We start from the raw sequence: 24,794 nt of genomic DNA, 5'->3' as shown, positions 1-24,794 counted from the left end.
TTTACATGACATCGTATTCATGTCGCATGTAGTTTTCTAGCTTTGTATTCAGCGCACAGTAGACATTTTCGGTGTTGATTTACAGTTTATAATAGGTTATAGTGACACACAGGCCGGACACAAATCTTGTTCCACAGCCCTCGAGCAGGGAAGCATGTAATTGGCGTTTCCTTTGGTATTTTTAACATGTAGAAAACAGATCTTCTGTACTTGTAATTCTTCTTGACAAACGGATTAGCTTGGAAGTGATCCCAGATTGGTAAGTGAATATATCATGTATGCGCCGTACGTAAAATGATGTCATCCCTCGTTTGTTAAGTGAAAAATACATCGCCTATTGTCAGTCATGACGTTTTCTGTGGTCGAATGTAACGCATTTACGCGGCAATTAATAGCAAACCAGCTCTCGTATCAATCAATTTGTATAAGACTAAAAACCATATTTGTAAAATATGATCCATCGCCCGGTTCGTGCAGATCATCATGTAGTAAGAGAGCACTGCTCCAATAAGTCGTAAACATCCATCGTATCTAATGAGTAATTGCATTAATTAGTTCCGCAATAAATTTATAGTTCACACAGCATGTTTTCATTGTGCATAATTGTATTTTCATTAAGCGAATGGCAATTAGATACACTTGCTTCAAGTGTCTAACAAATTAATCATATAAACAGGTTTATGATATATAAAATCACATCCTTTCAATCAAAAGTTTTTTGTTTGCTTTTATTGTCAACAAAAACAAGAATCTCGCAGCTACAGGCTGAATTGCGTATCTTTTTTTTACAAAGTCCACCACTGCATTAAAAAGGAAGTTCAAATCCCAATTACACACGAACAAATTAAAATAATAGGAAAACGGAAATTGAGGTTCCACATTCGAATATAGTATACCTTGGGTTTTACATGAATTCAACATTATCATTATCATACAACATAACATTAAATACATCCTATACATTTATTTATTGTGGTCGTTATTTTCCGTTCTACTGTTGCATCATTTGCTAAGATGCAGGAACTTCCCAAGAAATCCTTCAGGAAACCTTAAAATGGATTATCCACGTCTTGTGGTGCAGAATCATGGAAGGATAACACCCTGAAAGACAAAGTCTATTATTCAAGACGGCCGCAAATCTGATAAACCTTCTTCGCCATATTCTATGCGATCTCCACTCGGTCTGTTGTTATGGCGTATTCATCGGTCTCCTGGGACGACACAAGCCGTATAACGTTGCCCAGGGTCAGTGAAGGGGGTCGCGGGGCAATTCTACAACTTATGGGCTCCGTGAGGAGCATACGGAATGGGCAACCGTTGACATGGTGATGTCTGTGGAATTTCGTCTTCTAAAAAGAGCACACGGTGATTGTCATTGTCACTGAAAGATTTAGAAACAGCAGCAAACAATCTACGATGCAAAAAACGGTATGTGATTTATGTATTTTTAATTCATATTTCTAACGTTTAGATTGACTGACTGACTGTGTTTCAGTTACGTGTTAAGTGCCAGATTAATTTAAGGTCCCTACAGAGGCCTTGCCACTCTGCCACTCTTTGTATGAGAAATAAACCATTATTATTGTCAAACTGCTGTGTCACTCTGAGCGGATTGTGAAGTTCTGAGTGGCGCAGTCGCTAGAATTCATTTCACCTGGAAGGTCTGCTTTGTAATTGTAAATCGTGCTTTCATTGCTTCAAATATTTTGCTTGTATTTCATATGTCCATTTGCATGCATGTTTTCCTTCGTATGAATGTCTTAATGTCGTATAGAAGCCGAAAAGTAACATAGAATGTGACTAATAAATATCGAAACCGATCTGTGTTTTTAAAATCGCTTACTTTTTTTCTTTATACGTTGAGACGATTGTAGTATTGTTCCTTTGCCGTCATTTTTTTACCTTGACATTTTGTACTTTCATTAAATCACGATGGAAGTTGTCGTGCTTTGGGATCATTGCACGACAAAATGGTAAAGTAAATGCCGTAATTTCCTTAAAAGTCACATCCATTCTCACTCTCTCGCTCCATAACAGCTCTCAATAGCAGCTCTCATCATCAATAACAGCTCGAGACTACTGAAAATTGGATGAAAATGAATTTCTGCGACAAAAATGGGTCAACCATGTCACCGCCAAATGTCTTTCTCGTGTTATAATTGGTTTTCTACGTTGCCATGACGACCACGAGCTGTGACCACGATGGCAACTGTGGAAACTAGATTATTCAGGAAATGACAAAAATGATCAGTGAGAAGGGCAAACCGTAGTGAATTCATTCGTCGGCGAAACTCTGTACAAAACGGATTACAGTTACCTTTGTCACCATGACGACGACTGCCTCAAGCAAATACCTCACTATTAATCTATGAAAAAGGCTGGATGACAGAAAATGTAGAATGACGTACTTAGATGGTAAATGTTTGATCTTAGAGCACCTCAGAAATTTTCTGAAGAATCAAACGTCAGGATAGACTTACTGGTGTGGACATGGAAAAGATCTTAATAACGATTCGATTTTAACGGGCAAAATTTGAGGCTTGCTGTATGGCACTTCTCAACGATCAAAATGCATCTCGATTTCTAAGAGTTGCCATTTCGATGGAGACGAAAAACTCAAGATCAAGCACAGCTGTGAATGAAGAGAAGTTACCTATTGCAGTGAAAATTATATGGAAATTACTGGGAAACTTCGTCCTTGGTAAATTTGAACGTTAAACTTGTTAATCCCGTAAACACTGTCCTTGGTGCTGAATTACTAGTGGTGATTGCCAAACGGGAGTTGTCTTCCTGGAAAAAAAGAAAATCAATCATGCCTTTTTCATTAATCCGAGAAAGAAACTTAAGGTCTTAATAACTTTAAGAATGACGTCATAGTTTTTAAAATCCCGATTGCAGTTGTTTTCTCCATGGTGCTGAACTACTGGTAGCTGTTAACGTGTGGCCTGCTGCTTAAATAACAGATACTTTTGACGCAATGGAACAAATACCTGTTGACAAAGACAACCGTCCCGGAAACAGCCAGACACATTTTAGCAGTCAGTATGACTATCAACTAACCACTAACGTCCCGGAAATCTCAATCAAGGCTGCTTTCTCCGCCCTGTTCAGGAAACAACCTAATTACGGACCGTTTCTACCACACGGATCCATCTATCATGTCTGTGCGTAGTCTCAGGAGACCTGTCTGCAGTAGGGGCGGATAACAAGCCGTCAGGAACACCTGCAGGGTTCGATAACTTCACTTCTCAGTCTCACAACAGGAGAGACGTCATTGTCTGGCAGTTTCATCTCTAGTAAAGTGACCATTGTTAACACGTGTCTTGAAGATGGCTGAGTATTTTCAGGAGTTATGTGTCCTGAGCAGGACTGAACGTCAGATATCCTTGCCGAACACCAAGGCAAGAAATTAGGCAAAGGTGCAGGTAACTGATACGTGTTTTGAACCGAGATGACAAAACAGGACGTCAGATATCGCTATGTAATACAAACGAAAGAAGACGTTATCTATACTAGTTAAGTACACTTTAAGACAACTTTGGTTTCCGTCTTGTAAACCGACGTTGACGCAATGTCTGCTATTTGTTGGTCAAGTGTGCTATAGATTATTCACTGGCGCCATTATATCCTTCTCGGCATCTTTCCTTGCATTTGAATTTGCTTTTAGCTCAGTACTACTACTTGAGGTTCAGAGATGAACAGGGCGCCGGCGTCGGGCACGTCTGAAGGTGATGAATCCACCCTTCCTGACAGTCTCTGATATAATTTATTTCGTCCCTGAGTTCGGTGTGAAGACTTTGATCTGACGTTGACGATTGAGCCGCATTGCGAAGGTTACTGAGGAGACATGGACTGTAAGATGGAGGTTCAGACGACAAGGTGACTTTGTCGCATCTACGGCAGACGGCCGGGCGCCATGTAAGAGGGCGGGACGTCTACCGGGGGTTGTCTCAAAGGGTAAGTCTCTGTCTCAAAGCGAGATTTTATTGATTAGTACTGGCTTAAATGTCAAATGGTAACGTGACATTGCCCTTTTTACATGCAGGTATTTCGTTTTCTTCTCTATGCATCTACTCAATGGATTGTTTTAATAGTACATTTTCGGCCTCACAATGGGTATATTTGGCCTCTTGTTATGCGGACATAAATGCAGGTATATATCGGTGTTTCTGTGTTTGTACGAACACTTTTCATCTATCTTTTTAATGTTATTTTTGTTACATTAGGGGAATTCTAAGTGAAACTTTATACATATATCAATATCTAAATTTCCAGTCCTATTCGTACACGTAACGAGTTGATTACGTTTACGAAGTAATAAGCCCTTCCTGAGACGTGCCCTCATGGAGATTACATCATGGTACACATCCCCCTGCCGGGCGTTCCGTCATGTTTGCAGACGGGGCAAATTTACCGTGATGTATTCACATGAGTGGGGTGACGGGACTGACAGGGACAAACCAATGCAATAGATTGCATCACGTTTAAGTTTGTTTGTTTTGTTTTATTTAGATCTCCAGTAGGTACGTGTAATATCTTCACTCGATGAGCGAATACCAGTTTACAGAGTCAGGCCACAATCCTTTTTGTAATGCATCCACTCTTCCCGCCCTTCCATATTACACACATACACAAACACAAGTACCCATATGCTCCCTGTATAAATAGATAAATGACACTACACACACATGCATGCATACATACATACATGCATACATACACACACATGCACAGGCGCACTCACACACACACTCACACATACATGCATGCACACACACATGCATACACACACGGACACACCCACCCATACGTATACACACAGAAACAATGTCATATCCGGAACAGTACTTTTAATACAGAATATTTCAAGACAATCCCATTCAAAATAAACATAGAAGTGGTCCAAAAATATTTGTCCTTCATATCCTTTTCGATAACCTTCAATTTCTTCCACCGTTTGAACTATCTCTACATCTCCCCAATCCCCTCTCCTTTCTACCTTACCAAACATTTTTAAAGACCACCGTTTAGCAAGCAGTCCATTGACAGCTATGGTACAGCAGCGCCGTCTGTTGGAATTTTATGGCACAGCAGGGCAACCATCGGGCAATACGGCAAAGCGAAATGCATTTCCGCATCCACATAGACATATATTATAAACAATCTTTCACTGCAACGCCTAGTCATAGAAATTACTCTCTATTCACAGTCATTTAGATAATTATATTTGTGGCGGAACAAATATAGGCTCTAGTCTATGGTACAATAGTCTATGATTGTAAGATATATTACATTTTTTTCGAAACGAACAACGTTAACATCATGGTTACGCCTATCATTTTACAACATATGTGTGCTCGGGTCACATGCTAACAGGTCATCTACGAAATTTTCAATTAAATGCAAAGGGTGAGAACAGAGGACATTTTCTAACGATACGGGATAAGTCTAGTTGTGCTCTTGGCATTATGTGTTCTCCATAGTATGGATTTACATTATTGAAGCAACAAAGTAAGCAAGCAAGCAAGGACAGTTTCAAATTGTAATTACGTCTATTAAGAATTTGCAATTTTAAGTCGCTACCACAAACAAGAATTAACAATGATTATTCTAAATCCACGTTAAACGTTAAGGAGGAAAATTTAACTTGATATGTATTTGATACGGTTTGATACATGACACCAAAACATCATAATAACTGCCCTTACTTCATTATCACAACCATTGCATCAAAGCATATATAAAAGGTGGAGATTCAATTGAATATCGACCAATCTGAAAAATTCTCACAACTCTCAAGCCCATTGACTGACAACATTTATACAAACTTTCTACATTTTTGATCAGATGTACACTTTGTTTCACTAAGAGCAACTTGCATCAATATATTCATGTTCTAGTTGATTTTATATAAGGGCATATTATGCTGTAGCGTATTTGTGATACAGCTAACAAAGCTGGCAAGCGGTCACGTACTGGAATGTTAGATTTTCACTCAGAACGTACTTTGTGCGTTATGCTTTTTTTTCTTCTCCACATTGATGTTTTGAAATACCCCGGCTGCATGTAAAAAGAAGGTTCGAAGACAAATAATGCAATCAAATATTGTAGAATTTTCTTGCATTAACATTTCCATTGGCAAAAGCTTAGTGATTGTAAGATTGCGTCAAGATACTCTTAGCATATTCTTATTTTCCAAACGCCTTCAGTATTCAATTGATATATGTATATATTTACGGAACACCTCTGTGCATGTAATATACATATATTAACGTCTCTGGTGTTGATACTATATTGTAATGATGTTTATTTGTTCCTGTTGACGGAAATGTTTCAAGATTGTCAAAAGCGTTCATTTCTTAACTAAATCCCGTCCTTACTGATTTGTCATCTGCAAACTATTTGGTCATCATTGTTTGATTCTCGTCGCCAGGGGGCGCAGTTGGTTTGTATGGCGCTATATGATGCCCCCTAGCGGCAATGATCATTTATGCATGTGTACATGTATAGCAATTAGCAACGCTTGCATGGATAGCATTGAGATGTAATGTCATATTGAACGATTCGATGATCGTTGGACACCGGAGGCGGATATCAATTCGCCATCGATTCATAAGTAAAAATTGGCATGTCTTCTTTTTTTTCTCATCACTTTCTTAGACGAAATTCACATATCTAAGATTCCCCAAAACGCGCAATGTGATTTCGTTCGAGACTGGCGGAAGCTCCTTGGTCACCTAATGTTACATAGCTCTTGTGTCAGCCATATGTTCTTGAAATTGCTCAAGAATTTTGTTCGATTTCTAAATTCTGTTTATGTCAACTGTAACAAATCTCCTCTTCATACCTTTTTAGTCCCGTGTTCGATATTCTACGATCGTTAAGGTTGTCATAGCAACGAACGATGTCCGCCATGTTGATGTCCTTATTTGCATTTTGCCTAGCAACAGCGCAGGCAACGTGTTTGTGTCTTACAAGCAACACTTGGCATCATATGCTTTTTTTAGAGCTTGGGAACTATCTCAGAAAGTAGAAATGCGGACAGTTTAAATTCAAAAAAGACAACAACATGGCGGCGACGCACCAATGACGTCACGTGAATACGCTCTGCATAACTTTAAAACCTCCTCCCTGTTCCCCCTTGACCCATGGCCAGTGGTATCATGTTACAGTCGTGTGGATTGCGTCTTCTTGTTGATGACCTTGCCGTCCTTCCCGTCCTTGCTCTGCAGGAGGACCAGCGCCTGCGCAGCAGACGTCCTCACGCTTCCCGCGTCGAACCCCTTGGGCAGTTGGGGTGAAAGGTCACCGAGCCACGTGGTCGCCTTGGCGGCAAGCAGCTCCCACTCTTGGAGGTAACTGTGGTAACGTGGGGTAAGGGATCGGGTAAGTTCTTTGATTTTTATCTTTGTTTTACAATCCACAATTGTCTATATTTAAAAGCAAGCTTGAAAACAGTGAAGCAACAGGCAAATTCCGTGTAAATACACATGAAGGATAACAGCAACCACGTGTAGGATAGGGTGTTGTATTAACCTCGTAATAAGTACAAGGAGATTAACGAAAAATCTTTAACCTCCTTAAGAAGAATTATCAAGTAAATTTATAACAGTACAAAACTTTCAAATTAAGAGTCCCAGATTCTACAGAATCAAGAACAAACAGTTTGCTTACTCTTAACAAGGTTGCCTCCAGTATTCTCTATTATACATCATTTCAGTCAAGTCTTTTCCACGACATATAACAATACATATAATGTAGATAGAGTGAAGTACCTGGAACATTTTAACTCTAGCCAGCAGAGGACAACTGCCGTAGCCCATGCCATGCTCTCCGTGTTGTCATCTCCCTCTGGGCCAGGGCTCTCCTCCCCCGAGGAACCCCTCGCCCCGTCCCCCTGGGATGCCTCGCTGGTGTAGCTGGCGCCGCTCTGAACACTGAAGGCGCTGTCCCGTCGTGATTCGGGTTTCCACCTGGAGACCCCTTCCCTTCTGTCACCTTCTGCTTCCGGGTGATCCACGTTCTTGAAGCGAACACTTCCGGTGCTGCGGGTGCTGGTGTTGCTGTAGGTCCTTTCCCGCGTGTCGGCTTCTGTCTGATCTTTGGGGAGATGGCCCTCCGAGTTTTCTGACTCCGAAGATTTTGGTCCTTCTTCTTTTGTTGCCATGGTAATAATGGCTTCACAAACAGAAGTGCGTTTGGGCTTTTTCGGAGCTACTCTGTGCTCGTCACCGTCCGCTGATAAAGAGGGGATAGGCTCTAACTTTGGATGACCCATCTGCATTCGCCTCCCCTCTGGATCGAATGGTTTGATCGGCCCGAACCCATCGGACAGGCTCCTCCGCCTCGGGAGGTTGCTAGGCAGGTTGCTAGGCGACGTCGGCGACCTAGCGAACTCGCAGATGGTGACCGACATAGACCGCCCACGTGACTTGGGCTGCGCATGCGCCTTTTGGTACAAATCGTCTCGCTCGACGTCCAGCGACAGTTTCTGTATCTGCTCGGAGAGTCTGAGAATCTCCTCGGTACATTTCTTATCCGTTTCCTTTCTACTTTCCTCATCTCTTCTTACAGCCTCCCCCTCCTCCTCCTCCTCTTGCGCCTCCACGGAGTTCGTCTTCTCCACCTGCATGGTTTCGTCAGAAGATGACGTCTTCCCGTTCTGCTCGCCGTTCTGGTCAGGGCTGGATCTCTCGGTGCGCCGCCTACCGGATTCCTTCAGTGCTCCATGTTTCATCTGCCTCTGGCGCTTCTTGGTGATCCTGTTGATCAACAAAATGACATCAGTATCGCATCTAGAGATATAAGCTTGCCACCAATTGGCGACTTGAATGGCATTTTATACACTTTGCCAAATATACACACAGAGAGAAAGTTGGGTCTACTCTGTTAGATAAGTGCAACACTTTGTCTATGCAATGTGCATTTACCTTTTTATTGGTGTCTGTACGTTTCTGTATATGTTTAGTGTCATATGTTAAGTTTGTTAAATCATACGATAAGCGAACTGTATCTTGCCCTTCCAGGCATAAATGTACTTCAATAAAGGTCTTTCGTTCATAATTCCAAGTTTGCATTTTCCAGGTTAAGCCGTCTGGTATGCTATCACTTTATAAATACTCAAATCAACATTAATCATATCTTCGCTGCCCACCTGTGCGATTTGACTGTCTGAAAAGGCTGCAGGCAGATGCGGCTGTCGCACGCCAGGTTCAACACCTTCTTGGGCGTCACCATCGGGTTCGACCGCTGCAACTGCTCAAGGGAGACCCCTAGCGCCTTGGCCAGAAGTGCATCCATGCGCCACGCGCCGCAGGCCAGCTGTAGGTCCACCAGGATGGCCAGGGTCACCACTTCCGGGGTAAGGGACTTACTGGAGTATGCCTGAAAGGAAGTTGCGTTCTATTAACTGAAGAATGATTAAATCCCCACGATTGGATGAGCATATGTTATGTAACTGATGTTAAGTAACGTAACTTTTATCAAAGGACCATCGGAGTTGAAGATACATTGGGGGCATTTAGACAAGAAGGCAGCCATCAGTTCATATATTATAGTATATCCTCATCGATGACAGCGCTTGATGGTATACATACGCCCATCTTCGTGCATTATCGGTACCAAGGTATTACATGGATATTGATAACACCCTTCTGGTTTTTATAACAGAGCTTGGGGTGGAAAGAAGGTTAGAGTTAGGAGCGGCAAACTTTAGGAGATAAACCGTACTTTATATAGTGGCCTGGCAGACGGCGTCCCTCCCAGCTTGCGTGATCCGAAGGAGCCGAACCGGGACCGGAAGAGTTTGGACTGGGATGAGGACTGACGCCGCTTGGACCGGCGGCGGGGCAACGCCATGGAGATGGACGACACTGGGAATAAAAAATCATGGAAATCTGTGAACATTTTCATCAGGTTGGTAAGTCCCTGAATCTTTGACTGAATCAAGACCGACGTTTTGGTGACCGTCTGTCCCTTTTCTCATGTCAATTTTGACTGGTTCCCTTTGCACTGCAGCTAAGGTGTCGCTGCTTACAGATGCGGTCCCCAAAGTAAGGTATTCAAATATATACAGCAATAGCTAATGCGGTGTACACCAGTATTGTCATTTGTCATTGAAATCTCATTTTCAGCTCTATTAGACAGTCTTTGGAGATCGAGGAAAAAAATGAGTTATTACTAATATAAGAACTTTTGCCATCAAAAGGGGAAGGGTCTATATGAACTGTAGAGTGTTTAACTTACCGGCGGAATCCCTCCTCCTGCCGGCGATGAAGCCGGATGTTGGAGCGGAACGGAGCGAGATGGAGTCCGCGGCGTGGCCTGGTGGGTAATAGTAATGGTAAATACTACTTTATCTTGGATTAAAATGAGTTGGAAGGTCTCAAATCAACGTTAATGCCCCTGACATTCTGAGAAGACATTTGCAGTAAAGCGTTTTTCATTTCGTGATCCTGTTTTGCCTTAAGCACTTCAACTGGCTAACAATAAAACGTTTATTGTAAGGATTACTTTAAAGCAACCAACCAACCAATCAACCAACCAATCAATCGCCCACCTAAGCAGCCAACAAACAAACAAAACCAGTTGAGCGAACGTTGACTCTGTACCCTTCATGTCCTGGAGATGAAAGCTGTCGTCCTCTTCTGACTCCATACTGGAGGTTCGGCGGCCCAGCCCGGCAGAGAACCCCGACCGCCGGTTACTGGTCCTGAAAAGCACAGATACTTCAAGTTAACATTACCATAGAATATATGGCCTCCGTCGGTCAGTATTGACCATGGTAAAATCCTAATTCACAGCAGCCCTACAGCATCGACTATGGCTAAACAGCCCTATGCGAGAATGGCAGTCTCTGACACAGAAATCACATCTGTAAGCTGACTCAGTTCACTATAGAATATGTCAAACCATATTGATTACTAGTATATGGTAGGTCCGACCCTTAGCCCAGCCGAAGATGCAATTTGCTATTTCTGGAAGGCGAAGGATAACGATACTCTTTGCTATCACAGTCAAATCAACTTACTGAAATGTTGCTAATGAGTCTGATGCTAAAGTTGCTACTATGTTCCCACCTTGGATGTTTGTCAAATGGTAGCCTCTGTTGCGTCTGTTCTAAGAGTGACTGAAGCGACGTGTATCATGGACTTAAAATGTTGCTAGTGAGCCTTAAATGTTGGACTAAATGCTTAACAAGTGCCGTTACCTTGGCTGTTTGTCCAGTGGCAGCCTTTGCTCCAGCAGGGACGGTAGCGACTCGTTGGTGTCCTCGTCCACGGCGCAGAAGGAGGTGTACCGGGAGATGATGTTCGCGGACTGACTCGTGTGGATGATCTTCGCCCGGGCCTCGTCTAGCACCGTCTCGGGGCACAGGGGTCCTACAGGGGCGATATCTAACAACACACAACACAGCCACCAGTCAGTCTCCGGACACAGGGGGCCTACAGAAGGGCTATCTGAAACCACCAAAGTACGGCGATCAGTCAGTAGTAAGAATGCATAGTCTATGGACGACTAGTATAGCATAAGATGTCGTTAAACGTGCCGAGGGGGGAAACAAGGCATCCTAAAGTATTTGGGGAAAGCCATTTTTCACTTCATAACCTTGCAACATGGCGCAAACTGGATAGCGTCATTATCACATGACTTCAAACATCCTGCAATCACCCTCATATCAGCCTGTGGCTCCGCTGTAGCCGTTCATCTATCTAGATCCAGGATGGATATAGCAAAACAAATGACAAACTAATTTTGCGAGGTCGTGTGGCCCAGGTGCAAAATCGGCACGTCAGTTAAGTTGGGTAAAGGCGGTGGAAGAATAACATTACCCACTGCCCCTACGGCCTCAAATAGTTTCTGTTCTCTGTTCTGTAATAGTTGCTGTTCTCAAACACTACTGAAAACTCATAAAAACTTAGGGGCATTTTCACATTGTCCTTGTCTGTCAAAAAAGGATATAATGAAAACAAATAATGATAACAAAGTACAGATTGGGCAGACTAGACAGACTTGAGGAGGAGGGGGTACTCAAGACCGAGCAGAAGGGAGACGGCGAAGCTCTCAACTGACAGGCCCTTAAAGGCCTATCTAGGGAAGTTACAAGAATATTCATCAATCAGTGACTTAGAAAAGGTAACGAAATACGCACCTCCAAATTTTCGACGTCTACTGTACGTCTTATTCATGGAGTGACCTAGTCTCGCGAGAACGTACAGTAGACGTCGAAAATTTGGAGGTGCGTATCTCGTTACCTTTTCTACGGCACTGATTGATGAATATTCTTGTAACTGTTATTATACGTGACTGATGAATCTCAATAACGCTACCTAGGGAATATGTAAGATGTAAGATGAACACACCTTCCGGCAGGCTCTTCTCGCTCCTCTGCAGCCTCTCCTCCAGGTCCAAGATGATGGAGCGCGCAGCCAGCTGGTGGATCGTCTCGTCCCAGATGTTATCTTCCGGGTCAAGGGTCGGCCGGTCGGGGTCAATGGCCTCGCTGACGTCGAACGGGATCTTAAATTCAAAATATAGTTCCAGTCGAAATCTTTTTTTTTTCAAATACCAATAGATATTTTTCAGAGAAACAGAACGAATGCTATGGAAATTAACAGTATCATGTGGTTCTAGCATAAGTTTGTTTCTTGATTCTTACGTAGAAATGGTTACGTTCTTTTTCCGTTCGTAAAATATGGGTAGATGTTGGGAACGAAGCGGTTCTCGACTGGCCTGTTTTGGCTGCGATATTCTAAGTAGCGTTAGGTAGCATTTCAGTTAGCAATCTCCTTCCCTACATTTTTTTCAACCTTTATTTAACCTTGAAAGTATGCATAATATACACTCATTCGGCCGGGGCCGTTTTTCAAGAGTTCAAGGGAGGTCAGGGGTCCTTCCAACGTACCATCGGAAACTAGTTGAACATAAATTGTTATACAAAGATAACGTTACAATCAGTATTCCATAATCATATTCAGCATATAAAGATAAGTCGACGATATAACATCATTTCCATATTCGGTTATCATAGTCAGTTCATAGTTACTCGTCGCAACATATTTGTTGCAACTGAAGGCGCCGTTCTCAAGTTTGGTGTCTGCTTGTAGATTAGCTGTTCTTACCTCATATACGAACTCCTCCTCGAACACCAGACCCCGGATGACGGCCTTGCTCTTTCCCGCTCGCCGTCTCCAATCACAGTGCTTCTGCACTGACGTCAGGAAGTCGTCGACGCTCATGTCACGTGACTTCGGACTCAGCGGTCCTCTGGGGGTGACGCCATTTTGTTTCGGCTGCCTGTCCTCAGTTCTGCTGTCACTACTGTCTTCGTCACTTCCGGCACCGACGTCACTTCCTGCGCCGTCTGCGTCAGAACTGCTGGGGTGATCTCGGGATCTTTCTTGTGCATCTTCTTTAACCTTCGCTGCAGTTTCTTGAGGAGCACAAGGTCCGACATCTTGGTCCTCGGGACGTAATTTTGTGACCTTGAAGTCTTCCATGCCCTGCCCTCCAGTTTCGAACAGCTTTCCCAGCATCCTCTGCAGCATCATCAGGTCGATGTCACTTCCGCCTTGCCCTGAGATCTTCCGGGTGCGATTCGATCTGCTTAGATCTGGAACCTGATGTGCCAACAAACAGTTAGTCAGACAGTCAGTCAGTCAGTTAGTTGGTTAAAAATTGGTAAAATCTATTAATGCCTCCACCTCTTCGACGTCACCAAGAAAGTAGCACAACATAATTCAAATTAAGGTAGTTTTATAATTAAAGGCACTAATGTTCACGACAGAGAAAGCTCGAAAGTCACTCAAGGTGTTAAGGGTTACTCAAATCTGAACAAGAACTGGAAAGAATTTTGAAGATGTAGAGAGAACGAAAGGAAGGTTTTTCCAGATGTTAGTAGACGTTGACACAGACATGAGGGACTTACTAAGCATCCACAGTTGACCTCTGGGGCCCATTTTATCTCCGCTTTGTGTCTGAAACTTCCTTCCTGTAGAGGTCACTTATGTAATTAGTACTTTTAACGATGTTTGAAATGCGTCAATCCTCAAGATAATTTCATGGTTCTAAAGCCTCAAAATGCTTTTATCTGCCCTTTTAACGAAATCGTAGCTTCTTTGTAATGTTGCAATAATGGAGAACAGTGGGCGTCTATGTGACTTCTGATCTAGACATCTGTTGAGTATAGAATGATAACGAATGAAATCCAAACCCGAACAGTCCATTTAGTACCTCAAACATCGAAACTTAGCCAGACCTATGCTACAGATTACCCTGCCATTATATACTAGTATTCCTTAATCTGTAGTTGTGAGTGTTGAAATTATTCTACAATACAGTGGAAGCCAGTTAATGTCACAAGTGATTAACACAAACGTCTGTTAATTGCACAGTGACTACGCATTTTTTCACGGCGCATCGTCACTAGTGCGGTATAACTGAGCGGAAATTTGTATTAACAAAAGGCATATCTATAAGCCGCTTCACCTCCAGAGAGTTCCCTCTCCTCCTGTGCGCCCCGTTCTCCTCTCCGCCGACTTCCGTCAGGAACTCCCTCTCAGGACTGCGCGGGCCCATGGACGCGGACTTCCCTAGATCACTGATCTTCCGGATCTAAGGATATCAATAGGATAAGCTTTTATTGTTCAGTATCTAACGACACTTTTGTCTGGATCAGATGGTGTATACTATAGCTTTCTAATCCCGGTTGCTCTTAAAACACCCTGGTTACATCCTTTTGGCAATGGTCGAAATGTTCAGAAACGATACGGCTCAGAAGATTTTCAGCAGAAGTTTAAACTTTCGTTCTACATTTTGTATGTTGCCTCCATTGTTGCTAATTTAAAACCCATATCTGTATACATAAAAAATCTACCTACAGAAGCAGTAAATACATTTTCTACCCTTTGTTCCAGAAAAGAACGAAACAACAAAAAGAACCTAGTTGCTGACCTTCCTGACGGGTTCCCTCAGCTCGTTCTCGTGCCTGTCCTTCTTCTTGCTGGAGATCTCGTCCACGATGTCCCGGAGCAGGTCGCCCGTGTTCACGCTGCTGGTGGCCTCCGAGAAGTCACTGGTCGTGCTCTGGTGCATATAAGTAACGCTAAACGTCAGCTGAGTGTAGTTTGTACAATGTAGGCGTGTTCTTTCTACGCTATCTTTACCATTCTCTATTCTACAAAAGCAAATGTATCAATAATGGCAAATCCCAGAAAAGTTTACGAATCAGATTGTTCAAATGGTTACAGATTGTTTCGCTACATTGTCAGTTCACTACAGTACTTTCCGCTACATGGCAGGTCGTTTTGCTACATGGCACAAAGTTGTTTCGCTACATGGTACAAGTTGTTTCGCTACATACCAGTGTTATTTTTCCAGATAGATAATGAGTTTCCTTCTACGTTAGTGTTTGTAGTAAAATCTTCATAATGCTTCAAAATGCTACTAGTCTATCTAGAGAAATAACACTGATATGTAGCGAAACAACTTGTGCCATGTAGCGCAACGACTGTAGCGAACTGACAATGTAGCAAAACAACTGTTCAAATGGGTTTCCTTATTTGATTCAATGACAAGCAAATGTAGTTCATTTCATGTCCTATAACCAGCTACTGCAATGCATACCTATACAACAATGAACTTCATTCTTTTACTATTCTATTCCATCCTCCTCTCTAATGAACAGACGGCAGCATTCCCTAGCCTCCCTCTGTGTGTTAAGAAAATACCTGTGAGACGGTTGAGCTTGACCCTTCCGTGGTCTCCTCTATCTCCTCGTCCCTGGGCCGCGGTTCCACCACCAGCACGTCGTACAGCACGGCGTACGCCACCAGCCGGTCACCGGGGAACAGCGGTGGGAGACACTTGGGAGACTGCAGTACCTCGATCCCCGCCGGGGGGCACCACGTCACCGTGATGTCGCTGATGCACGGCTGCAAGGCCCGCTTCAGACAGGCGACAACCTACAAAGGCGTAGAGGTCAGAGCAGATATCTAAACTTGAGGGGCAATTATCATCTTATAAGCTTATCATCCGTGACCCCTCCTTCCTCCACTCGAACTTGCTACAAAGCGGCCATATGCGCCGAACAAGCAAAAGAGATCGAATAAAGATCTTGACTTGACTTGCTTGATCGATATAAAGGACATGTTTCCGGCACTTTTGACCCAGTATTTAAGTCACATATCCATCAGGTCACATGAAGAGGTTATGCGTTATCATTATCAACTCCTGACTGGTATAGGAAAATCTGAAATTGCCACAATTAAATATAAATGGAAGATGCTAGATACATTTCTTAATTTGCTTATATTTTCTGAAATAACATTGTTTCATATAAACCAAGATTCTCAGGTCACCTTTGGCTGGATCCTCTCCCCCTCCTGGATCAGCTCTGAAGCGCCCCCTCCCGCCGAACCCACGCCCTGCACCAGCGAGCGCGAGGCTTTCGGGCCGATTCCCAGGGCGAAACACCTTGGGAGGTAGAATTAAGACTCGGTGGCATACCTCAAACTAAATGAAATAACTTGTAAATAGAACATGGTCCCTTACCCCTACAATCCATTTTGTACAAATTTGTTCATTTGTCAGTATGTTTGGATACTTTACAAAATCAGCTTCAATGCATGAATTTACAGCCATCTCTATGCCATTCTAATGCAAGACGCCAGGATCAAACTTTGATGGGGGAGGGGATAATTTAAGGATGAACTGTTTAAAAGGTAACATCTTTGAAGGAGTGGGTAATTTATTCTAGGTAAGTAAGTGAAGCTGACCGTATTTTCGTCTGGAAAATGTTTTCAAATTTACGACGAATTATAATGACTGTTTAGAATTGTGCACCTGGTATTGTAGACGTTTTTCCTGACGAGGTCGATGACCGTGCCCGTGTTGCTGACGCTCCCGTCCGTCAGCAGAAACACCTGCCGAGGGTAGCCTGACGTCACAGGCGCAGAGAACACCCACTGAAGCGGCGCTAGGATGTTCGTGCCTTCAACAAAAAGTAAGGTACAGTTTTGGCGCCGCAACAGAAGAGGATGCATTTCTTGCTGGTTTTGGGCCTTCTTGACAACGGCATGTCGCTAATCAGTACATGCAGTACAGTAGGCTACACCTACACTTTATGATATAGTCATGAATACTTTTCGATTTGTAGTTCTCTTAATTAAGAATAGCATTTTATTTGTAAGATTTAATCAACTTTTAAGTTAAGTACTTCTGTACTATAAGAAGGTTATGGTATGATTGAAGTAACATTGGTGAATGCTGTACCTTCAACAATCAAGGGCCTTCAGCTAAGCTGATTCTTCAAATTCCCAAAATCTTACCAAATGTAAAGTGACCTGTGTACTATTTGTATCTTACCTCCCATATCGGCACGCATTTTCTTGATGTCGGCTGACGCCTTCTCCACGTTCTGCTGCGTGTAGGCCACGCTTGTGCTGAACATGGGCTTGTAGCTGGAGCCGAAACTCACGATGTTGAACAGGCAGCAGGTCGGCAGGCTCTTCAGGAACAATAGCAGCGTCTCACGGGCACCTGGGGTAGGTAAAGAAAGATACATCCTCAATGGATTGTTCTTTGGTGTGTTAGTTGTGGATTTCTAGCTTTATAGGACTTACATACAGTTGCGACTTACTTTTAAGTACATTTCTATGCAAGGCTGAATTTCATACTACCGCATTTTGTATATATCATTATTGATGACATTGTGAATATGCATGACTTGTCCACAAGGGCAAGAATGTCAATACTAGTATTTTAAACAATTAAACATAATGAACATTAACACGTTAGTAGTTCTATGAAGAAATAATGATATTAGGAATAAACATGAAGTGTACGTGATTACCGAATTAATCATTTCAGTACCTTATGGTTAGCCATTGATATCAGGCTTAGTTTGTGGTTATCTAGGTTGGCTATCCTTGGCTGAATGTAATCAAATCCAATGAAATAATATAAAGATAGATACGTCAACATCTAAAGCTCTTGAAAGCCCCAATAACCATAATAATGAGAATCGTCTACCTGCGATGTTGGCCCCGCTCATGCTGCCGCTCCTGTCCAGGATGAAGATGAAGTTTCCGGGAATCTTGGACGGGTCACGTGGTGGGATGGACGAGAAGTCCGGAAAGAACGAGAGCATGATGGCGGCGTGGTGCATCAGATCCTGGGAACGAGATGTAAACACCATGATCACAACAACAGAAACTCCCGAATAACCTCAGTAAATACATTAGGCTGGATCCATTACCATGGTTATGTAGCCCAGTATGGAATATGCACGTAACCCTACGTTTACTATTAGGTGTCTACTGCCGAGGGGTCAATATTTAATCAGCGTTTTGTTCAGAGGTTTTAAAAATGACGAGCACCCAAGGATACTTGGTCAAATGGAAAACGGGTCAAAACCAATCGGTTATGAGATTTCATCCATAATGTCAACCTTAGATGGGCACAAAATTTTAACTAGGTGGGGTCTCTGTTCACCTTGTGCAACCTGCTCCTGCTGAGATAGTCCACCTTACCTTGTGCAACCTGCCCCTGAGATAGTCCACCTTACCTTGTGCAACCTGCCCCTGATATAGCCCACCTCACCTTGTGCAATCTGCCCCTGAGGTAGTCCACCTTACCTTGTGCAACCTGCCCCTGAGATAGTCCACATTAGACGACGATTTCTCCTCCTTCTCCCGCTGTAGCCTCTTGAAGCTCCTGCGCGACTTGACGTACTCCTCGTACCCGGAAATACTCATGTCGCCGTGCTCGAGGATTATCGCCGGCTTGTGTGAATCGGACAGGTACAACAATACCTGGACGTCTTCGCTGTAGGTGTGCTGCTCGGCTAGGGTCACGAACACCTGAAGTAAGGAAACAAACGTTAAGAACGCCTGATGGACAGGTACAGCTACACCTAGACCATCTACATCTCATATACAAGAGCAACGATCTCATTTAGTCATGCTGGCAGATCCCCCTAAAGTAGCATCTTATCACCCTCGAGAAAATTACATACCCATGAAATAGACATTTGATTTTCTCCATAAAGTATCACCGCCGTGCTGAGTTTTGCACTCAAAAGGATCAACGTAAACATACCTCATTAGCGTTCCGTGCGTACGGGTCGGCGTCTACCCTGATGGAGTGGGTCGGACTCTCCACACCGGCAAGCAGGCACGGCATCTTCACTTCCAACTGGAGAGGACAAAAAAGTAATGATAATGATAAATTCATGATAAAGTCAGGAATATTTTCGCAGACTTATAATTACAAAGATAAGTATAAAGATTTGCAAATGATGAACGAAGAAGAAACGACACGGATGGAAATAGGTATAAAAGCAGGCCAAAAGTTACGTGTGTGCGTCCGTGTAATGTTGCCTTATCAAACACTTATCCTGTGGCTCCCAACATATGTTGGGAGGCAGATGTTCATCCCCAGTGCTGTGCCCAACATATTTTGCGAAGGCTCTATTAATGTTGCCTTGTCATATTTTAAAGCCTTGTCATATCTTTCATCAGTATCGTACCTGGAACTCGAACTCGTACGGGAAGGGGTTGATGGCGGTTTCCTGGACGATGTCCATGAGGTTCCTGCAGGCGGTGAAGCTGGCGTCCTCTGTGCCGTATCCCATACTGTAGTTCGTACTGGTCAGGCTGCTTTTGCTGTCCTCTGGGCTGGTAACCAACTCAAAACTCTGGTTCCTGAACCTGTAAGGCCAATACGTGTGAATCCTGATACTCCCTGTAGCAGCACATACACTGCGACAGACATCTGTGTCTAACATTGGCTCTGATTCCAACATTTAATGAATGCACAAACATGTAGCAGGCATTTGAAAGCTCCGTCTTTGTCGTTTTGATCTTGGACGAGATGCTGATGACCAGAACCATGTAAGCAGGTGTCTGGAAGTTTTATCTCCCCCCGTCCAGGGTGAATGAATTTAAAGTTATACAGGGGACCTCAAACTCACCTTGGCGTGCAGATGTGCGGAAGCGTGCACCTCAGAGCCCCGTTCTTTCCATTCCTGATCTCCGAAGAGATGCTGACCAGGACCGTGGCGGTCTCGTAGGCAGGCAGCGAGCCGATGTTTACCGTGAAGATCTCTCTCGTTTCGTGCTCATCCACGATGAAGGCGGTCTGGCGGTACAGCCAGTCGTCCTGGCTGAACTGCTCCTGAAATACATCGTTAGGATTTAACAAACTTTATGTCATGGATGAAATGCTCTGGGAATACTACTGCATATCTAATGCTTGAGTCTTAAAATCTATTCGTACTAGATCTTTGCTACTTTTGTTCGTTTGTGGTGCACTTAGCTCTTGGAATTTCCGTGCCTGTTCATGTTGCGCATTGGTCCGTTCGTGTAGCGCTTCGGGTCGCTCATGTAGTGCAGCGGGCCGTTCATGTGGAGCATCGGATCGCTCTTCTTCATCCTGGTTGCTTTGTGCCTCTGCTCTCGCTCGATGCCAACAGTTTCCTTCTGTCTGTAGATCGTTCTCTGCGTTGGACTGTCATGTGAGTGAGGTTGCGGTAAACCGTGAATCGGACTTTGCTATTTGTTTCATGATACTCTAGTCTGTCCGACGACAGCATGTGTAAGAAGGTTGCTGATTGCTCTACCAAACGGTATAGAACCACATGTTTTTTTGTCTAGAACTTACTTACAAATTAAAGGATGTTGATAGGGTAGGTAGTCGAATGGACATGTGACGTCATTGGTATTTAAAAATTGTTTCTGGATACGGCAGCTGTCATTTTTTTGGCGTTGCCTCCCTGCTGATTGGTAGGCTTACCTTGCCTCTCTACTGATTTGATTGGTAGGCTTACCTGTGATGTAGTGGGCGTGGCCTCTCTACTGATTGGTTGGCTTATCTGTGGCGTAATGGGCGTGGCCTCCCTGATGATTGACAGGCTTATCTGTAAAGTAGTGGGCATGGCCTTCCTATAGTGGGCATGGCCTTCCTATTTTTTGGCGGTCTTTCCTGTGACGTAGTGGACGTGACCTCCCTGTTGATTGATGGGCTTACCTGTGACGTAGTGGGCGTGGCCTCCCTGCTGATTGACGGGCCGTCCTTCAGCTGCAGGCTGATGGTCCGTCCACCAACCAGCGCCTCGAACCCGACCACCACGCAGCTCTCGTCCACAGGGTACACAAACATCGTGTCCACCGGAACATCCTGGGAAGGACGGAAGTGACGTAAAAAGCGCAAAACTTTACGACTGAAGTTAGCCAGAAGAAAGATTACAACTGAGACATTAAAAGAAATGGATATTTGCAGTAAAGATCTCAGTCATGAGTTACCTTGCAAACATGGAGACAGTTAGAGAGTGTCAACGGTGTTGTGATTTTTTAATAGAAATGTTGTCAGGACCTCCTTTCTTTAAACATTGATTGAGCTTCCCCTATGTTACACACACATTACCAATAGCCGATCAAGGAATAACTCAAATATATTGAACACAATCGATTTTCTTTCGATTAGAAATACAGATAAGGCCAATGGATGGATTGAACAAAAGCTATAAAAAGTGCAAGAATTAAAATCTGTATTCGAATAAGGTACTGTAGCTATTTGAAGATTGTATATAGCTACTTCTTTTTTAGATAACTCTTCCTATTATTGAACCCAATATGTTCTTATGTACACATTTTAATGTAATATAGACTCAAGATATACACGTATGGTAGACTTTCTCGAAGGTTTCTGAGAAGTTGATATAAAACTATTACGTGGGTGGAGGTAACCCAGTCTTAAAAATCGATCTGAACGATGAAACCAAACACGCGTGAACATCTGGCGTTCTCCATCTTTCACAGACTCAACGAAATAAAAAGCTAACACATCAAGTCCTTTTAGTCCAACAGATAGATACGAAAAGCTGTGATCAAAGTAATCCACCCCCCAGGCGACTCCAGCTGCCGCGGAGCCGGGACGATGCTGATAAAAGCGTTTGCCTTTCTTTAGCTGAAGATATATATGTGAAAGGTGAACAAATAGCAACTTTATCGTCGACAAACACTTGTACAATCCGATAATGGGTTGTAAAGGTTGGGTGAATATAGAGGATATCAACAATTGAACATCTGTCGCAAAATGTACGGCAAACAAGATAACGCCTTTTAGGGTGGCACCTTCTCTCCCCTTTTACATTTTCTTTACATACTAGAAAGCAAAAAAAAAGTGGTGCTTTAAGCTCTATATGGCATTGCTAGCCTCAATTGAAAAAACAAACACTTTCTCTATTTGTACGTTTGCACGCCGTCTGTATTTGACGCCATTGATGTTTAGCTCCGAACAGCCATTGTCTACGATCAATACAATTCAGATCCATATTTTGACAGTATTCTATCACTTTGATGAATACAGGTTGCATTAATTATACAGCAATAGATCGGTCTGAGAAGAATATCTTTGTGAGTATGTTAGTTTGGTACGTCGTACTTCTTGTTTGTCCCGGCTGATACAGGCCAATAGATAGATAAATAGGTGCGTCGTAGTTGGCACGTAGACCATCATATAAAGGTTTTATCTACATGGAATATCAGCCTGTCCACCTTTGTTGAAGTCATTGACCTAAAACAGTCACAGCATCATACTAAAAATAGTCGATCGACCTATTTCAGCGTTTGTCAAAGCAAGATCATGGATGACACTGGAACTTTTCCCTGATAGACCGTATCGGAAACAAATCCCTCTTCCCTTAAAGTTTGAAAACGAAACGGCCTTCAAATTAAATAAAATCAAATCTGAAAAATACTAACCTGATCATTGTAGTAGGTTAGTGATGCCGTCAGTCCCAGTGAGTAGCCAATCAGGCATGCGGACGCCCGTGACGCCTGCAGGGGTATCCGGGTCCTGCTATGAATATTAATGAGCCCAGGCATGCTGCATGCCCCGGGCGTGCTGCCGTCTCCAAGGTAACCGTCTCCAAGGTAACCAATCAAAGTTCGGCCTGTGGCAAGACCCTCTCAGAGGATCCCATCAGAAGAATATTTATGCACGACCTGTCTCTGCTTCGTGCTTCGCTTCTACAACAAGTCAGGCCGCGAAATTCCAATCAGGGATGAACTTGAGTAAATAATTGTATTCGCTATGCTTCAGTAGGCTGGAAAGTTTCACTTCTCAGAATCCAGGGCCTCTGGAGGTCCAGAAGATCCAGGGCAGGTCATATGAGGTTACGGTTAAGTTTTAACCGTTTCAGGTTTGCCTTGTCACCTGTCCAATGGATAATAAATAGTACTACAATGCCTTTTGAGTGTTAACAGTTGCGCTACGCTACTACATCGGATTGGAGTTCATCGGCGAACGATTTTCAGCAGCTTGTGTGAGATAACTGCTAACTGATCTTTTTCAAATCTTGCACAAAATATCACTGCGTATCGTAGATTTTCTTGAGTCTAAACCGTCGTCGTAGCGTGCAACTACATCGGGTTTGAGTTTATTGGCGTAGCTGAGATATGTCTGCCTGATCTGTGAAAAACTAAGACTTTGCCTGGAGCACTGAGTCTGCTTGTGGCACATCCGATACCGACAACGGTCCCGCGTTGGTTACATCGAATGGAGGTGTATCAGCAGAGCCTGTTAGACATCAGCTTTTGGTGAAGCACGCGTTCTCCGGATCTGTTAGAAAACATAACATAACACAAGAAACACATTAGTGATTGGATACCAAAGACAGCTAATCTGCACAAAACCCCAGATTCTATTCTGTCTGCATCTCTTTACTAGATTGATGCATGCACATCAGAAACAAAGCAAGCATTCTCCGGATCTGTTATAAGACATAACACAAGTTGTATATGTGATCAGCATAAACACTTCGTAATAGGGAAGACACATCATATAAATTCTTAAATTTACTACCTTATCTACTGACATAATTCCACCTGGGTACATAATACGCCCAAACAGATCTCCAACCCAACGTCCCCCAGTATAATGCACTCCTGTTTATCTAAACGGTGCATATCTGGGGCGCACTGCACTACAAATCTCTCAAACCCACTGTTTTTCAAAGTGGTGGGTTTATGGAACCCGGCGGGTTAATGTTAATGGAGGTTGATAAACATGTAGTTTCATACCCACAGACGTGACAGAAAGCAAGACGAAGCCAGACAACGCGACCTGCCTGAAGCAGTCTGCCCGAAGCAGTAATCAAATCCGACCGTCTAGCTTTGCGGAAACTAACCCGTTTGAAATGTTTCTGTGGAACTACTAATTGGCGGCAGATCCGGGCTTTTTCTAATTACCACGGTTATTTCGGCCCCAAGAACAGCCTAATTAACTACGCACTGCCTATTCAAACCCACCCAGCTAATTAGCTGATAACATGCCATCCTTCACGTGTAAGGATGAAAGTCCGTTGGCATGGTAACCGCCTATGGCAGTTCGTGTAAGAAAATTGTTAATGACGAAATATGCCTCTGGCAGCCTGGCTATATCTAGCTAACCTAGAGTTTCTTCTGCATCCGGACATTTTTTTTCTCAAAACGCGAAAACCTTATAGGCTATGCCTATGCGTCTAGTAAATTCTACGCTACTAGTATACTAGAGGATGTGTTAAATGCATTACTCAGACGCTTTGTGTGAAACTTCAATCAATTATATTGTGTACACGACGCTCTGAGTCCTCTTCTGTGATGTCCACGTGTGGTGGCTGCAACCACGGGAAAGAAACCAGTTTGTTTTAGCTGATATTCATAAACCAAAGCGTTGCTCACTCTTTGACGAACAGATAAATGTATCACCTGCACAGTAATGGAGAAAACACAATTCAAAACAGCGCTTTGAAA

The 24,794-nt window shown here is 43.3% G+C and overlaps 1 protein-coding gene across 1 annotated transcript in view; it reads right to left on the bottom strand.

The window, feature by feature from the left end:
* Positions 1-4,835: 4,835 nt before the first annotated feature.
* The window catches only part of LOC136443816 (von Willebrand factor A domain-containing protein 5B1-like), a 35,473-nt gene continuing 15,514 nt past the window's right edge, over positions 4,836-24,794 (bottom strand). The window contains exons 3-25 of the mRNA XM_066441182.1: positions 22,764-23,622; positions 21,028-21,177; positions 20,278-20,508; positions 19,973-20,175; positions 19,529-19,709; positions 19,099-19,194; positions 18,636-18,860; positions 18,031-18,172; positions 17,365-17,538; positions 16,843-16,990; positions 16,359-16,473; positions 15,729-15,962; positions 14,953-15,084; positions 14,488-14,613; positions 13,122-13,619; positions 12,363-12,519; positions 11,210-11,459; positions 10,611-10,711; positions 10,246-10,323; positions 9,730-9,872; positions 9,155-9,384; positions 7,776-8,762; positions 4,836-7,359 (exon numbers count right to left, since the gene is read on the bottom strand). Coding sequence (XP_066297279.1) covers positions 7,167-7,359; positions 7,776-8,762; positions 9,155-9,384; positions 9,730-9,872; positions 10,246-10,323; positions 10,611-10,711; positions 11,210-11,459; positions 12,363-12,519; positions 13,122-13,619; positions 14,488-14,613; positions 14,953-15,084; positions 15,729-15,962; positions 16,359-16,473; positions 16,843-16,990; positions 17,365-17,538; positions 18,031-18,172; positions 18,636-18,860; positions 19,099-19,194; positions 19,529-19,709; positions 19,973-20,175; positions 20,278-20,508; positions 21,028-21,177; positions 22,764-22,886 — 4,917 coding nt within the window. The 5' untranslated portion in view covers positions 22,887-23,622 and the 3' untranslated portion in view covers positions 4,836-7,166. The remainder of the gene's footprint in view (positions 7,360-7,775; positions 8,763-9,154; positions 9,385-9,729; positions 9,873-10,245; positions 10,324-10,610; positions 10,712-11,209; positions 11,460-12,362; positions 12,520-13,121; positions 13,620-14,487; positions 14,614-14,952; positions 15,085-15,728; positions 15,963-16,358; positions 16,474-16,842; positions 16,991-17,364; positions 17,539-18,030; positions 18,173-18,635; positions 18,861-19,098; positions 19,195-19,528; positions 19,710-19,972; positions 20,176-20,277; positions 20,509-21,027; positions 21,178-22,763; positions 23,623-24,794) is intronic.

This window comes from Branchiostoma lanceolatum, chromosome 10 (assembly GCF_035083965.1).
Source record: "Branchiostoma lanceolatum isolate klBraLanc5 chromosome 10, klBraLanc5.hap2, whole genome shotgun sequence".
Taxonomy (NCBI): Eukaryota; Metazoa; Chordata; class Leptocardii; order Amphioxiformes; family Branchiostomatidae; genus Branchiostoma; species Branchiostoma lanceolatum.
Note: the sequence above shows the minus strand (reverse complement) of the source record. Positions and strands in the feature narration are given on the sequence as shown.